This window comes from Mustela putorius, unplaced genomic scaffold, assembly GCF_011764305.1.
Source record: "Mustela putorius furo isolate JIRA1106 unplaced genomic scaffold, ASM1176430v1.1 tig00000929_pilon_pilon_pilon, whole genome shotgun sequence".
Classification (NCBI taxonomy): Eukaryota; Metazoa; Chordata; class Mammalia; order Carnivora; family Mustelidae; genus Mustela; species Mustela putorius.
This window is the reverse complement of record NW_025421520.1, coordinates 4,423,926-4,441,499: the sequence shown is the minus strand read 5'-3', so window position 1 is coordinate 4,441,499 and position 17,574 is coordinate 4,423,926. Positions and strand designations below refer to the sequence as shown.

General features: G+C 46.3%; 1 protein-coding gene and 1 non-coding gene across 6 annotated transcripts in view; both read left to right on the top strand.

Moving 5' to 3' along the window:
- Window positions 1–17,574, top strand: part of ACTR3B (actin related protein 3B) — a 74,527-nt gene that overhangs the window by 30,883 nt on the left and 26,070 nt on the right. For all 5 annotated transcript variants that reach the window (XM_045086325.1, XM_045086323.1, XM_045086327.1 and 2 more), the window contains 4 exons: window positions 2,453–2,577; window positions 3,225–3,335; window positions 14,177–14,272; window positions 15,810–15,917. In XM_045086325.1, coding sequence (XP_044942260.1) covers window positions 2,453–2,577; window positions 3,225–3,335; window positions 14,177–14,272; window positions 15,810–15,917 — 440 coding nt within the window. The remainder of the gene's footprint in view (window positions 1–2,452; window positions 2,578–3,224; window positions 3,336–14,176; window positions 14,273–15,809; window positions 15,918–17,574) is intronic.
- LOC123393659 lies at window positions 6,668–6,775 on the top strand. The gene has a single exon (XR_006608498.1). It is a non-coding gene; the product is annotated as a U6 spliceosomal RNA (small nuclear RNA).

Below are 17,574 nucleotides of genomic sequence, written 5' to 3'. Positions count from 1 at the left end.
ACGCTACATCTTAGTGATCCTTTTAGATTCGTATGTGAAGACCTGCTTTATTTTTTTTCATGGCTTCATGATGCTCCATGGTGTAGAGATGCCTCCTCCCTGTAAGCAGTTGGAGTGTGTCAGTGTGGACACCATTACCAGTTATATTTGTTCTTCTTTCCTTGTCTGGGTCTTCTCTGCTTACACCCAAGTCAGGGTCTGAGACTGTGTGTTGCGGGGGCCTGGAGATCACGGTCGGGATGACACGGATCCTTACTCGGGGATATGTCATATGATCTGTGGATACTCATAGACAGTCTTGGATAGCGACTCTCAGACACATTTCTTTGTCATGTTCCTAAGGACTGTGTGGACCACATCTTAAAAGTCTTCACAGGCACAAACAAAAGATTTTGACTATAAGCTTTATATACCTTTAATCTGTTTCATGGATTCGGTTGCTTCTTCTTATAATAATGGTTAATAATAGTTAAAAGAAGTATACTTTATGGTTTAAAAATTTTTTTTCTTATTTCTAATGGCCACAAAAACATAGATCTGCTATGATTTGGGGTCTGAGTATTTTGATTACTTTCTTGGGAGGGCTAAGATTTACTTTGTTTTCGTTAAGATTTTTGAGTGTGGAAATGTCACCTCAGTAAGTTTCACATTTTTCTCTGTGCAAGGTGGTGATTTTTCTTTTGCATAATATGTTGCCCCCAAATTCTTGGTAAACTTGAAGGATGTCACGATGCAGAATCTTTTCGCCCTTGTCTCTTCACAGTGTTTCATTTTAACTTGGCAGTTTAATTCTAAATTCATGCGTGATTAAGTTTGATCTTGCCCAGAGGGTAGACTCTGTCACTGTGGCACGCACTGTGAGGACCCGCGGGGTCTGTGGCGAGCCGTCTTGCCAGGGGCCCTTCCTGTCCATGACGTGCGCGTCAGGTGATCCAGTGGGAGTCTGTCTGTGTGTGGTGTGGTCAGTCTTCAGAGGTGGTTTTATTCGTTTCTACAGATCTTCTCAGCCAGTTAGGGCCCGCCAGACCTTTCTGCCCTGTTATCAGACTTAGGGCTCTGGGCGTGCGCAGAGGCCGCCTCGGACTTGGACACCCTCCTTAGGCTCTGTCCCTGGCGTGTCCTCACCACACCTGCTTGTTCAGTCCCGCAGAAATCCTGTTGCTTGGATTTGTGCCACGTTTTGTAACTTGAAAGCTTTGAGTCTAAGCGTGGCGGTGAGTTGGAGTAAGGAAAGGAGGTGGGCAGAGCGGCTTCTGTCCTGGACGGTTCCCTTTTCTCCTCTTCCCTGTGACTGCAAGAGACGCCTTTCTGAAAAAAATTCAAATTCTCTTGTGTAGTTTTATTGCCGTTCTTCATTTGTAATAAGTTGGGGATTTCAGATAATCTGCTTTAAAAATAATTTGATATGTTTACTAATTTGTTTTGGAGTAAATTCGATGAAGGTGAATTAATGGGAGCTCAGAGTGTGACCAAGGCTTAGTTCACCCTAATAATAATAATAAATTATTATAAAAATAATTTATTTATTTATTTAAAGATTGTATTTATTTATTCATGAGAAACAGAGAGAAAGAGAGGCAGTGGGGGCAGAGGGAGAAGCAGCCTCCCCGAGGAGCAGGGAGTGATGCGGGACTCGATCGCAGGACCGCAGAATCATGACGTGAGCTAAAGGTAGACACTTAACCATCTGAGCCACCCAGGCGCCCGAGACTTAGGAGTTTAAATGGGGAATTGAAACTTTGGGAAGCTTCCACATTTCATTAGCTGTTAGATTTTGGAGTGAAGTCCTGTTTGATTATTTACTTCTAAGTATACTCCCAAATACCAAGGTTAACCTCTTTTTAAAATAATAGATCATGAAGCCATTGATATTTTTTTACATAAAATACCTATTTGATTATTGTACTTTTCATGATGGATTTAGCCAGCAATTTCCTTATTTTTCCTTTAAATGAAGTCAGTTGTTTTTCTATAATAAGATTAAAAATACATGTTTTAAATCTGATGCAGAGTTTTAGTAAGATGACTTGAGAGTGTATAGGTATTATTTTTTAGTTTTCTCTTTTGTATCGTATTAGTAACTTTGTCTACTTCTATATTGTATTTTAAAATTTGGAACCTATAGATATATACTGTACTCCATGGGCATTTCATTTACTCTCTCGAAGGATTTTTTCCAGATGAAACTGAGAGATTTAGTGATGTAGTTTCTGTCTGATGAGCAGCAGATCAGTGAAGTTCCTTTGTGCCCTCTGGAAAGAATGCTGCGACAGAAAACTTGTTTCTGTATTTTAGGTGCTCATCGGTGGTGCCTTTTTGGGAACGTCTCAAAGCCCTAACATTGAAAATGTACTTGTACATATATGGGGATTATTGTAGCCTTTCTTGGTCATTCAAATAAATGTGAATCATGATGGACATCTTCGTGCTTTTTTTTTCTTTTCTTTTTAAGGTATTGCCATCAGAGAGTCAGCAAAGGTAGTTGACCAAGCCCAAAGGAGGGTGTTGAGGGGAGTCGATGACCTGGACTTTTTCATAGGGGACGAGGCCATAGATAAGCCCACGTATGCCACGAAGGTGAGCTCCCGAGAGGAATTTGCTGCTTTCATTGTGTAGCCAAGAGCGGAGCAGTGGAATGATAACACAAAATGAGATTATCTGGAAATTGTATTTAGGAGTTATGGGTCTATTTTTATTCTTATGTTTAAAAAGAAGGTTTTTTTTGTTGTTGTTCTTGCATGGGGTATTTTTGATGTGAGAAATCAAGTGAATTCAGAAAACTCTGGAAGGCAGAACTGCCACAGCCTCGCTGGGTACCCACGGGAGCGGGGTCTGCTGCTGTGCCATTGATTGATTAGCCTGTCCGGGATGGGCAGTTACAGATTGATTACTTAAAAAAAAAGGACGAAAATTAAGTAGACATTTGTTCTAGGAAAAAAAAATGCTCCAGACTGAATGGTACTGGGGCTCGTCTGCACTTGTCTGTCCTTGCCCATTGTTGAGACGGTTCTTCGTGCTTAGCCGTGGGTGGGGGGCGCGTGAACACAGTGGGAGCCTCTCCGGGGGGTGGGAGGGTGCGTGTCGTTTCCAGGCCCAAGTCAGTGCCAGGCCCGTGCAGGAGGCCCTACCCCCACTCACCCGGCCCGCCCTGGGCCAGCGTCGTGGGGCTCTTGGTGTCACTGCTGTGAACTGAAGCTGGCGTGTTTCGGTCTCTCTTGCCGCAGTGGCCGATAAGACACGGGATAATCGAAGACTGGGATCTCATGGAAAGGTTCATGGAGCAAGTGATTTTTAAGTATCTTCGAGCCGAGCCTGAAGATCACTACTTTCTGATGGTGAGTACCTGCCGCCAGGAGCACTGCGTCCCTCAAAATTCCCAGTTACGTGGGTTGTGGGTTTTTTTCCCCAGATTACTTAGACTTTAAAATCAAGATATTCTCCTCTGGAGAGTTTTTAATTCCTGTTAATCTATTTGTATGAATCGGGGTGCTTTTTGGGCAAGTAACAGGAGGCTCCACAAAAATGTCTCAAATCAAAGGGGTTCATTCTCTCTCAGAACAGGAAGGCCAGAACTGGGCGGTTCCCGGGCCGCTCACCTCAGGCTCTAGTGTGGCCTCCTGTGCTGGTTCCCTGCTGGCCCCAGGGTGGCCGCCCATTCCCCCGCGCCCCCCCCCCACCACGCCCCCGCCACCGGTGCCACCTCAGAGGTAGAAGGGCTTTGTAAGAATGAAGAGTCCCTTTCCCCGGAGCCTTCCCAGCAGACGTGTCCCATCTGTCCCTCTCTCCAGCAAGGGGGATGGAATTACCCTGATGGGTGCAGATTAATCACATTTCTTCCCTGGGGCTGGGCAGGGGACCATCGCTGATCACCCGCCCCAGGAGAGCGAATACCTGAATTACCAAATAGGCCTCGATTTGTAAGGAAGGCAGAGGGAGGAATGCACTGGGATAGGAAACCGACTGTGTACATTGATAGCCCCCTGAGGTAACTTGATGACTGATTTTTCTTTTTCTTCTTTTTTCTTTTTTTTATTTATATTTATTTATTTGACAGAGAGAGATCACAAGTAGGCAGAGAACAGGCAGAGAGAGGGGAGAAGCCTGATATGGGGCTCGATCCCAGGACCCTGAGATCAAGACCCAAGCCGAAGGCAGAGGCCCAACCCACTGAGCCATTCAGGCGCCTCTGTGATTTTTCTTTATAGCAGAGTCAAAATATTATTTTGCCAGGGTTTAAATTTTTTTCTAGCTTATTGTTTAAGTAATCTCTATACCCAACATGGGGCTTGAACTCATGACCCCTGAGATCAAGCATCTCCTGCTCTTCCGGCTGAGCCAGCCAGGTGCCCCAGGGCTTGGATCTCGTTATAAAATAAAATTGAGCTGAGTTATGGGCCCTGATTATGGTATTTAATTGATCTTGTTCAGATAAAATAAAACATTACAAAGAAATGAGGAGAAATGTCTCTTGGTTATGGGATCTTTTCTAGTTGTTCTACTCAACGTTATGTGTTTCCTTCCCTGAAATGTTCTTTTTAAGTTAAAATTAATTACATGTTCACAACACTTGCTTTAGAGAGAGCGATTGCATGTAACATAAGATGCATATTAAAACGTACATAATTTAGCTTTGGATTGTTTCCACCCAAGTATATTGTCAAATGGTCCCAGATCCGATTATATAATTCTTCCTAATGTTAAATATGGAGTGTTCTTTAGAATTATCTGACTTAAAGTGTGCTAACTCTAAGGCTAGTATGGTAGTTAGGGGAATCTATATATTTAATGTCTGTTAAAGCAAGTCCTCGAAAGTGCTCTGATCTTCCTTCTGGTCGTATCTTCGCAATTGGGAACAGCCGAGGATGGGTCCTGTGTTTTACAGGCCCCCCAGGACGTGTCTACGCTGCGGATCTGCAGAAGCCAGGAGACTGACCGCGTGTGTCTGCACGGCTTTGTCTTGAGAGCCAAAACAAGCTCCCACCTGCCACACTTGGCATTTTTCCTCCTCTAGCCCACCACGTAACTACCTGTTGGATAGGATTTTAGGAGCAGGCACTGTGGCCAGCTGCTTGCTTCTGTCTGCCGCAGCTTGCTGGGTCAGGACTTCTCCCCTTCACTCCACATGCGGGAGGCCCCCAGGACATCGCCACCCAGGAAGTTTCTCCTGAAAGAAATTTTTTTTCCAGTTTAGCTGGCATATATGGGCCGGTGAGGCAAAACCACTTGCCAGGAAGGAATCAGACATGTTTGAATATGGAAAAGCTTAAGTCCATTGGCCCAAAACGAGTCTTTGTAATGATTGTTGAGAAAAAAAATCAAGTTTATTAAAGATAAGACAATATTATGTTAATGCACATTATGCTTTGAACTCTGCATGTCTGTTCATTGCAGGAGGGGCTTGAGGAAGTGGTGAGAATGGTAAATTTCTTTCAGGTTTATACCCTTAATCATCAGTTAATGGAACAGTTAAAGGGGAATACAGCAAGTATGGAGATTTATGGCCAAGTCATAGAAGTTAATTGAAGACATGTACTGAACTGCTCCATCAGTAAGAGCTCATTGGTGTTCGAGAGTCTCAGAGGCCTAAACCGTAGGCCCTCGGGGGCTCACAGAATTGTTCCTTCTGACTGCTGTGAGCAGTCGCCCAGACATGCAGGCGAGGAGACTCTGCACAGCTCGTATTTTTCGAGAAGTTTCAGAGACTCCCATCGTATTGGTCATGTGGACTGAGCAGACAGCAAACCGGAATTGTACTCTTTCCTTCAATACGGAGTTGCTCGCAGTTCAAAATAGAATCATGTATTTTAAGGAATGGCAGTGCTTTCGAGTAGAAATTGAGTTATAACTTCCGAAGAGATTTGCAGATTTTTTGACTATGAATCAAGCGAGAACAAGTGAGTAGCATGTGCTGTCCTAGAAGGCCTGAGGATGTGGAGCTTGCGTCCAAGAGCAGGGCAGGTGGCCGGCCCCGCTTGAGGGAGGGGGCGAGGGGAGAATCTCCCGTCCTCTGCCTTTTTGTTCTGTTCTGGTCCCACGCACACTGCTGAGAGCAGATCTCTTTACTCAGTCTACTGAATGCTAATCTCCTCCAGAAGCAGCCTCACAACACACCCAGAAATCATGTGTAACCCGCTCTCTGGGCATCCCTTAGACCAGTAAAGTTGACACGTAAAACTAACGATCGCACGTGGTATGCCCCTATTGGCGAATGATGTAGGCTGTCTCTGCATGGTCCTGTAGCCACCAGCCAGGGCAAGGGCAGAGCTGCACGTCCTCAGGTTCCCTCTGTTCCCACTGGCCATGTGCTTCCATACTCTGGTGTATTGTCCTCTCCACCCCCCCTTCCTTGAGGATTTATATTTTTGAAAAGGTTTCTTTATTGCTGTTATAGAGGCATATGGGAGTAGAGCAGTATTAGGTACATGTGTTCATTTTGCTGTCTTTGTCCAGAAATATGGATTGGTTTTTATGGTACAGATTAATTATTCATTTCTGAATCAATACCAGATGATATTTTACCATTGTTATGAACAAAAATGTTTATGCTGCTTGCATTCCTGAGATATTTTAATCATATGCTTCAGTATTTAAAAAAATAAAAACTCGATACTTTACCTTAGGTCTTCTTATACATAATGGTTTGGGAAAGTTTTATTTAAATCGATGTGTGTTCGCTTTGGCAGCACAGACAGTAATTGTGGGAATGACACAGAGAAGATTAGCATGGCCCCTGTAGAAGGATGACATGCAAATTCGTGGAGGGTTCCATATTTAGAAAAAAAAATAAATTTGATCTCCTAAAGGAACAGCTACTGGTAGGAAGCATAGAAGAAATGGAGGATTGAGGAAGAAATGGATTTTTGATTCTGTTGCTTAGAACCTTTGGAGATATTGCCCTTAATAATGCTGAATTTGATTCAGGAATCAGGAGAACCTAATTATATTATAAATGTTCCCTTAAGTGTAAATATATAGATTTTACTGTAACTTCTTTACAGGTGGTGAATTGTTTGGCAGCAAGTAATAAAAGTGTAGAAAACAGTCAATTAAACAAGTTAGGGGTTTTATTTTTCTTCAATAGAAATAGTAGGGAGGCCAGTGCTGTTAATGACAGTTCTCTGGCATCATTGGAGATCTCTGGGCTCTACTATCTTTAGCATATGACTACTACTCTAAGGATGCCTCATGACCACAGGTTGGCTGCTGCAGCTCCAGTCATCACATCTGCATTCCAGGAGAGAAGAGAATTCTCCTCCGCAAATCCTAACCTTATAATGAGCTTTCCTAGGAGCCATAATCTATCAGCTTTTGCTTCTTATTGGCCTGAACTTACTCACTTGGTCATCTCTGTCCACAAGGAAGTGTGGGAAATGCTTTTTCTCAGGGCTCGCTCCCACCTCCTGTGAGTGATGGATGCTCTGTCAGTATGGCAGAAGGGAGAGTGCATGCTGCATATGATGTGACCACAGGTGTGAGGACAGTGGCAAAACAAGAACTGAGCTGTTTGCAGAATGCTGGCCGGATCCTAGCTGTGTGGAGACTGCCGTGGGCTCTGGGGAGCCCGCGGGCGAGGGAAGGGCCCAGTTGGGGTGTGCTGCTGCTCCTGTGCTATGGCTCTTCTGCTCCTGGTGAGTCTCTCCGGGTGTGGACTAGGGAGACAGGGCCTTGTCTTTGGCGTTTCTGTGGCCCTTCACCCACAGGCTGTGACCCAGGGCTTCGCCCCTTTGGGGAAGGTTTTCTTCCCGTTCCAGAACTGTGAGTATGATAGAACATTTGGAGACTGCCTCTGGGACTCAGCTCAGTCCTGTCACAGTAAGCGGACTGATTAACATCTGCTGTCTTCTCATGTGTTTCAGTGACGCACACTGAGTACCGTGTCCCTGGCCTTCCCCTGGCCCTTCTCTTGTGGTGTCCGTCGCTCCTATCCTAATGGCCCTGCACTCAGCTGTCCAGTGGACGCTTCCTGTCTGTTGAGCTGTTCTGGTCTCTTTAGATGTTAACTGTGTTTCCAATTTCTTGATTTTATTAGAAACAAAACAGTCTTCGCATACAGTTTCTACATTTAGAACATTTTTCCTCTAAAAAGAACTTACTAGTGTTTGATATCGGGGTCCAGAAGTGTTAATATCAAGTCTTGTGGTACCTGGGTGGCTCAGTTGGTTAGGCGTCTGCCTTCAGCTCAGGTCATGATCCCGGGGTCCTGGGATCAAGCCCTGTGTCGGGCTCCCTGCTCAGCGGGGAGTCTGCTTCTCCCTCTCCCTCTGTGTTCTCTCTCTGTCAGATAAACAAATAAAAACCACCGCAATCATCTTTAGCTTACCATCTCAGGCTCTGTCCATAGCAAACAGAGGCCACTCTGTCTGTACTCCTGTCAGCATTGGTTGATACCTTTTTTGATTATTTGATGAAGTAAAAATTCAGCTTGTTTTTCATTTGCATTTTTCGAGAGCTTGGACCGTACACATTCTCTCACAGGTGTACTGGCTGTATTTCCTCCTGTGAACTGCTGGTTCGTGTGCTCCGCTCTTGTGCATTTCAGTGTTTTGTTGCTTCTCTTATTGCTATGATCTCCCAGATTTTTTGTGATAAAATGTACACACTATAAAATTGATCATCTTAGTTATTTTTGAATGTATGATTTGGGGGCACGATGTACATTCACCCTGTTTTGCAGCCATCAGCACCGTCACGTCCAGAACTTTTCATCTTCCCAAACTGAAACAGTGTCCCCACTAAACACGCATCCCTGTGTCCTCCTGCAGCCCTGGCGCCCACCCTTTTACTCCCTGTGTCTGTGACTCTGACCTCTCCAGGGCCCTCATGCGTGGGGCTCCACACGGGATTTGTCCTTCTGTGACTGGCGTATATCTCTTAGCACGATGTCCGGGGTCATCCACTGTAGCAGGTGGCAGGACGTCCTTCCTTTTTAGGGCGGAGGAAGATCCCGTTGTGTGCACGTCCTGTGTTGTGTTTATTCTGTGAGCTCTCGTGCGGAACAGGAAGCTTTTGTTGGCATCAGAGTGTTTTGTGTTTTTTTTTTTTTTTTTTTGTTAAAGATTGTATTTATTTATTTGACAGAAAGAGATCACAAGTAGACAGAGAGGCAGGCAGAGACAGAGAGGAGGAAGCAGGCTCCCCACTGAGCAGAGAGCCCGATGCGGGGCTCGATCCCAGGACCCTGAGATCATGACCTGAGCCGAAGGCAGAGGCTTTAACCCACTGAGCCACCCAGGAGCCCCCAGAGTGTGTTTTTCTCAGTTGATTTTTTTCCTTTTGTAGGCTATGTTTTTTGAGCATCTATAACTTTAAATTTTCATGTAGTAAATCTATTTCCCTTTGATGTTTATACCCTGTCTTTATCCATTTGGGGTTATTTGGAATGTGATTTGACACTGAACTTGAACCCAGGGAAGATCTGGGGAGCCAGGGTTAATCTACTCCCTGCTGGCAGTGCCTTCCTGGAGGCTCACCTTTTGCTGTAGGTCACGTAGGGAACTCCTTTCGCATGGGCAGGAAACACCCCCTGATCTGTGTGACCTATGCCCGTGCTCTCCAGACCTTCTCAACCTTTCTCTCTTGATGCTGTTCCCCTTCTATGCAGTTTAAGTGCCCCCCCCTTTAAAATTTTTTTTTAATATATTTTGACAGAGCAAAATCACAAGTAGGCAGAGAGGCAGGCAGAGAGAGGGGGGAAGCAGGCTCCCCGCTGAGCAGAGAGCCCGATGCGGGGCTCGATCCCAGGATCCTGAGATCATGACCCGAGCGGAAGGCAGAGGCTTTGACCCACTGAGCCGCTCAGGCACCCCTGGCTTCCCGCTTTTTAAAAATAAACTTATTATTGAAGTGCTTGGATTCCTGTTCAAGGTGAGAAGACAGGATAGCTTTCTTTAGTTTATGTTATTTCTGCTGGTCTGAATAGCATATATGGATAATCACAGCTGCATTTCTTGACTACGTGCCCTATGCCCAGGCTCCCCGCCTCCCAACTATTTATGTGTATTAACTTCTTCATCTCATTCCATGACAACCTTGAAGTGGGTAGGTAGTTCCTAGGCCCATTCTTCAGACCGGTGGGAGGTTCCGGGAGAGAGAGGCCCTGCAGCCGACCCGCTGGACTCTGTAGCCGCCGACCCTGTGCGGTCAAGAAGAGAAGTCTGTCGCAGTAGACACTACCGTTTGCAGTGTGAAGTGGGTGCCGGGCACTTCACGGGTCCAACAGTCCGGTGCGGGGGCACGTTAACATAAGTCAGATATTGTTGAGTGATTTTTTTAGGTCCCTAAGTACGACCTGCTTTTGTGGATGACTTCCTTATTTCTCTCCTGTGTTTTAAGATTGCCATCTCCGCCCATCCAGGGAATGTATTGCTTCTAATTATGGCGATAAAACTTTCTGGTGACGCTATGTTTGAGCTTTGTTCTCTTGCGGTGCTGGAGTCGAAACCGAAGGGGGCAGCTGGCGGGTCGCTAGGCTGGTTTGTTTGACGAGGTGACATGCACGCAGCGCAGAAGGCGGAAGGTGCTGGAGTCTGTTGCCTTCTCCCCTCTGCTCGGATCCCCAGACCCTCCTCCAAGAGGAAACCGCCCTCCTCAGTTTTTTTTTAAAATTTATTTTTAATTTATTTTCAGCATAACAGTATTCATTATTTTTGCACCACACCCAGTGCTCCATGCAATCCGTGCCCTCCCCAATACCCACCACCTGGTTCCCCGACCTCCTGCCCCCCGCCCCTTCAAACCCCTCAGATTGTCTCTCCGAGTCCACAGTCTCTCATGGGTCACCTCCCCTTCCAGTTTCCCCCAGTTCCCTTCTCCTCTCCATCTCCCCATAGGAGGAGGCGCCTTTTAAACCCTCCTCAGTTCTCGTCGTTCTCCAGAGGGAACTGTGAGCAGGCAGATGGATTGTGTGTGAACTTCTGTTTTAATACAAACGGTAACCAAGTCTACCTCTTGTACACCTTATTTTCTTTTTATTGAAGAAAATAAAGATGTGGCGACAGACGTGTGATGTGAGATCCGCCCTCCCAGTGGTTTGTGAATGTCTCGGTTCACGTCGCTGCGGGTGGGGCTCCTGTCCTGTCCTTGTCCGCGCTTGCCCGTGGAGCAGCTCCCCATCTCTCCCCACGCTCCGCATTCTAGAAGGTTTTCATTACGAATCATGGACCCCGAAGATCCGTTGAGCATGTGTATGACTCGGAGACGCCTCTCTCTTTCCGGGGGCAGCTTCTCCTGGCTTGTGTCCCTGCGGCTCAGAGCCCGCTCGCTCCTCCTGACGCCCGCGGCGTGTTCTGGTCCGTGGACACGGCGTGACTTCGGTCCTCGTGGCCTTCACGACGGCGCGGGGGCTTCTCGTCCCCTCCCGCGAGCGCTGCGGACGCTCGCCCTTCTGGAGCATCTTGGTTGGGTGGCGCTCTTGCCTACGGGGTGTGACTGGATGTTGTCTCCTGGTCCTACAGACAGACTTTACTTTTCAGTAGCGGAGTTTCTCACTTGGGTTTGCGGAAGCTTTTAGCAAAAATAACTCACTTTCATGGAGCCCATTGCGCGTGGCAGGCGCCGCCGTGCCGTTTACTTACAGCCCGTCCATCTCCCGCCTCTGGTTCCCGCAGACAGAGGGGCTCGCTCTGCAGACAGCGAAAGCGAAGGCTGGGGTCTAGCCCCGCAGCGAGGACTCAGAACCCTCGTGCGTACTCCGCGGGTCGCTGCTGCTGCTGCTGCTGCTGCTGCCGCCGCTGCTGCTACGGCAGACCATCCTGCTTGTTCTCTGATGAGCTCTTTTACACTATGTTAAGCTTTCTCTGTTTAGTGTATCCTATTTATGTGTTAATTTTTCTTAAAACTCTGGCTCGGTGGGGCACCTGGGTAGCTCAGTTGGTTAGGCGTCTGCCTTCGGCCCAGGTCACGATCCCAGGGCCCGGAATGGACCCGGGCAGGGAGCCTGCTCCTTCCTCTTCTCCCTGCTCGTGCTGTCTCTTGCTATCTCTGTCACTGTCTCTGTCTCTCTCTCTCAACTAAAGAAATAAAATGTTAAAAAAAAAAGCAACTCGGCTTGGTTTTCTCTTTGCTTTGTAACAAGTGTGTATTCTTCCTAATAATTGGGTATTTTTAAAACATTTTTTAGTGTAACTATACATATATAGTTATTTCCGTACAACTCTAGCTGTATATATTTACCTGGTATTTGTTTAGGGGTGAATTACTGTGGTTAGTGAGCACGTAGGTACACTTCCACGTTTTCTTACCTCCTCTTCTGATGGGTGGTTACCGATCACGCTCCACTGTCGACATGCATAACATTGTGTGTGCCAGTGCTTCCCGTGCCTGATCAGTCTAAAACAGTGTGTTTGATTCCATGACAAGAGGATATCACTGTCTTTATATTCTCTCAGCTTGATACTATTTCTGCTGTTTTAATTTACAACATTTGCATGCTGCTCTGTACGTCCCAGGGAAGAGCCATCTTTCCTTCTACCTCCTGCATGGATTAATGGCGCCTGTAAGTCTTCGGCTGTATTTGGTGCGTTCTTCTTGTTTGGCTGAACTTTATCTTCTAGTAGAGTTAATTCCCGAAGGACTTCTCCAAGTTCTTGTACGTTTAAAGATAATTTCATTTTTGTAACAGGCTTGACCAGCAGTGTGACCAGACGTAGAATTCTTAGGTCACACCTTCCTGCGCAGAGGACTGTATGCATGGCCCCCTGTGTCCCAGTGTTAAAAGCTCTGTGTCTGCCCAGGGTGGCTGTACTTTCCCCGCTTGACAGATATCAGAGTGTGTGCAAACTGCCGTGACAAAGTACCACAGGCTGGGCGTCTTACACAACAGGCATTTGTGCTGTCACAGTGTTTGAGGCTTTAGGTGTGAGATCCCGGCGCTGTCCGGGTTGTGTGTGGTGAGGGCTCTCTTCCTGGCTGGCAGGCGGCCACCTTCTCGCTGTGTGCTCACGTGGCCTTTCCTCTGTTGGCGTGTGGAGAGAGCTCTCGGGTGTCTCCTTTCTCAAAAAGGCATCAGTGCTAGCGGATTAAGGCCCCACTCTTAGGCCCTCATTTAACTGTGACCACCGCCTTAGAGGCGCCATCTCCAGATACAGTCACTGGGGTTGGGCTTCAGCATAAGAACTTCAGGACACAGTTTGGTCTGTAATGAAGGGTAGTGTGGACTTTTTTTTTTTTTTTTGGCCAAAATGCCCAAAGAATTTTTATTTATTCTTTTTTTTTTCTTTTTGCAGCATTAGATATGGGATGTATGTCCGTATTTATTGACATGGAAAATGTTCACAGCATACTGCTGAGTGACAAAAAGCAGGTCTATTTATTCTTTTTATGTTTCTATATTCTGTTTGATAACGATGATTGTTTTAAAATGGATACTTGAATTTTTCGAGCTGTTCTTGGTCTTGATTTGTGTCTGCTTTGTTTTTGTGTCTCCCTGGGCATGTGTGTTTTGTCTGCTGTTTGTTTTTCCTATTTTCTCTCTTTTCCCTCTTGTTTTCTTTTAGTGTTTCCATATGGCATCTGGCTGGTTTCCGTGCGCTCTTTCCTCACCTCCGACCTCCGAGTAGTTATTCCTCCACTTGCTGTGTGCCTGACCTCAGTCTGGGCTGGGGGGCCGGGCGGAGTCTAGGTGAGGCTGCCTCTCGCCTGTGCTTTCCTGGCAGCAAAGATGTTTCCTGACCTTGGCTCCTGCACTCTGAGGGCAGGTGGGGCTCGGGGCTCGGGAGGCATCTCCAGCTCTTCTGCTCAAATGGACACTCGGGTTCCGAGCCAGGGCTGACGCTTCTGCTCCTCTGGGGAGAGCTCTGCTCTTTGCCTGGGATCAGAGTCCCTGGTGTTCCCTTTTGGTGTCCATCTTCACGTGTCTCGGTTGAGTTTTTACTGCCCTTGGCAGCTTGCAGCTTTCCAGTTTCAGGGTATTTTAGGTGTTACATCCTTCTCTGTAACTTGTTCTTGTTTTGGTGTGGTTAATAAAAGCAGAAATGTTTTGGGAGGTCTTTGCCATCTTCAAGCTTTTAGGACCCACGCCCGATTTCTTTAATTAATCACTGTAAGTGTACTCTATCTGTAAAATTAGGGAATGGTACAGCACCCTAATTAATATGCTTTCAGGTTAATTTTTTTATGGCTGTGATGTAATTACAGGAAATTTGGGCAAAGGCTAAATATAGTCGGTGTTTTCTTACAGACAGAACCTCCACTGAATACGCCAGAAAACAGAGAATATCTTGCAGAAATTATGTTTGAATCATTTAACGTACCAGGACTCTACATTGCGGTTCAGGTAAAAACAAAGTTATTTTTACAGTTCCCAACAGAGCTTAGCTGTCCACTAGTGGACGGAACGGTGATTCCAGAGGCTGTGGGAAGACCGTGCGGTGTGTCCTTGCCTTTCCCGCTCCCTTAGCGCACACCCTGGCCCCACTCGGGTTTGAACTCAAACATTGTAGAGAACGTGCATTAAAATCTGTTGTATTTCTCTTCGGATGACAAGATCAGGAAGTAGGTGTGGGGTTTTTTTTGTTTGTTTGGGTTTTTTTTTTTTTGGTTCTTTCACTCTTGATCATAATAGAGGAAAGATGCTGTAGAGTCTGTTAAAAAAGAAAATAAATAGCTTGAGAGGGTCCCCCTTATGGATTTCAGGCTCCTGTGGTTCCCTGAACCGACAACTTCCTCTGAAGCTTCTTGCTCGTAGCGCGGGGGTATTTGTTGGTTTGGGTGGTTTTTTCTCTGCCATCCTATATAAAGGAATTGGTTGAAATTTGGGGGAATAATGGGGCAGGTGTTTCCCAAAATATTTTCTGCATCATACTAGTCCCTTTTAAGGAAAAGGAGGAGGAGTTGCATAGGAAAATAACTTGGGAGATCCCACACGCTGTAGCCTGCTGGTGGTGATTCACAGTGAGTAGCAGAGTAAAGGCCCTGAGAATGCCTGCGTTGAAGAAATCTGTTCATTCCAACACTTCCAAATTTATTTAACCAGAAATCTCCTCTTCCCCAAGTTATTTACATCCCATGGAGTAGGGAGACACTTTAGGAAACACTGAACCCCAGCCAAGTGCTTTGAGGCTGCCTGGAGAGGGTTTTATGTAAGAACAGATTCTCAAGCTTCGTCTCAGACCAAGGTTTTCCAACCTTAGTGGTTCAGAATGCGCAGTTCTCTTTGGTGGGGGCTGACCTGTGTGTTGCAGGGCGGTCGGCATTTCTGGCCTCTCCCCACTGGAAGAAACACCACCACCGGCTTCCTCTTCTCCAAGGGACAACCCAAAATGGTTCTAGACATTGCAGAGATTTCCTGGGGGGCAACCTTGCCCCGTCTGAGCACAGCTGCCCTAGTCCTACCAGATCAGAGTGTCTGGGTGTGAGGCCTAGTAATCTGTTTTTTTTTTTTTTTTTTTTTTTTTTTTTTTTTTTTTTTTTTTTTTTTTTTAACTCCACAAGTGATCTTATCATATCTGTGGACCACACTGAGAACTAGGGGCTTAGAGATTAAAATCTTCTTCCTCCATAGTGAAGTTCCTCTCTCACGGGCTTTCCTTTGTAAACGTCGATTTATTGTATTGAAAACTTGACCCATCCAGCTTAAGTGTACTAAATTTGTGTGTTATACAATTTGGAATTTGAATTTTGGAGCAGTGGGGGCTTTGGTTGCCTGCCAAAGGTGGGGGGGAGGTGGGGGTGGGGGGAGGGTGGAGGATAGGGCAGGTTGAGATTTGCTTGGAGCAGCCAAGGAAGAGCTTATCGATGAGCCTGAGAACATGCAGGCAGAACACTCGAGAAACAGTTCCCGTGTGCTCATGCTCTCTGCGTCTTTTATGCAGGCAGTGCTGGCCTTGGCTGCATCTTGGACATCTCGACAAGTTGGTGAACGTACGTTAACAGGGATCGTCATTGACAGCGGGGACGGGGTCACTCATGCCATCCCAGTGGTAAGCAGGATAGTCAATGCTTCACTCTCTGTAGGCCTCACCTAATTTTGAGGTAAGGGAAGAAATGAAAGAGAAAACCCCTTCTGTAATTAAAATATCACATTAAAAGTCATGGCTGTACTTAGAAAAGGTAACAAGAGGTTTTTAACCCAGGTATATGGGAAGGACAGATGTCCCCTCGCCATGGCATTGGTGGTTTTCACTTTGTAGCGGCAGATGTCCGCAGTTGGGGCGTGAGCGGCGGTTCGGACTCCCTGGCCTCCGCGTGCTCCTCCCGGGGTGGCGTCACCTGTGGACTTTCCCCGGCTTGCGTGCGGAGCTGCTGGGTAGATGCCATCGTGGAGACGGGTTGTTGGCCTGGGGCGCGACCCCGTGGAGGGTTACTGCTGTGTTCTGGGACCGGGTGTGTATGGCTTTGAGCCTCTCATGCTTTAGAGGAATCATTCGAGGAATTGCGTCTTGTTTTTTGAAAAACGGATTCAAGAACGAAGAAGGAGAGATTGCACATTTTGACTTGCGGAGTGCTCTGCAGTGCCGTTTTCTGGTTTTGATTTTTAAAACCTTAGAGAAGTGATTCCTAATTCAGGCTTCAAGAGACATCTGCAGTCAGGAATTAGAAACGCCAGATTTGTCCCGTGCTCCATCAGGGGGTCCCTGCTGGAGAGGGGGAAGGAGGCATCAGGCAGGCCTGGCTGATGCCTGCGGAGCCTGGGCTGGGAGCACCAGAGCCCCCTCAGCACGCTTACTCCTCTTCTGGGTCATCGTGAAGTGTTAGTGCCACTCGATGTGTAACACTGACGGGGAGATTCTGGCATTGGGCTTGTCTCTGAGGTCGTGCCCTCCAAGTTCAGTGCAGCCAAGCCCCGGGGGCAGGGGTACCAGAGGGGCTGCTGCTCAGTCCATCCGGTCTCCAATGAGGAAAAGTAGAGAGAGCAGATTCCACAGAGTGTACAGGTCCACAGAGGAAGTGGTTTTAGACGTTTTATCTATGCTTTTTAATCAGTTTTTTTCCCGATTATAGAAATTACCTTTGTTGTACAAAATTTCTGTAAAACAGAAAGTAACATGACCCACAAACCTGCCCAGAGAACCACATCATACTTTTGTTGGGAGAACCTTCCCAGTTCTTTTTCTTAGGTGCACAAGGATGCATGTTTTAGGCAAAACTGGGATATTCTGTGTCTGGTTATGTATTCTAATTGTATAATTGATCTTGAAGTTATGTTTTGCATATTGGCTTGTTCCTAATATTTTTTCTCATGGTTAAATATTCTGTGAAGAAATATTTAATAGTTGCATTGTAGCCCATCGTGTGGGTACGGGATAAGCCATTCATTTATTTTCCTGTGGTTGGACACGTAGGGTTTTTTTTTTTTTTTAGCCAATACTTACTTAATGCTGGTCAACTTCATTTTAGAAAATGTTACATGTAATGCATAGAATATGATAATTTAGTTTGTGAGTTGTTTATGTTAGCTAATATTCTTGTGAGCTTGGGTCAATCTTCATTACTTTAATAATTTGTACCATCTTTTATTTCCATCTCAAAATATTTCACAAAGAGCTGGGACACTGTGGAGAGGCCACATCTTTTACTTCTAGAGTTCAGGCCCGTCAGAAAGCACACGAGAGGGATTTGGGCACCTGTCCTTGCAGC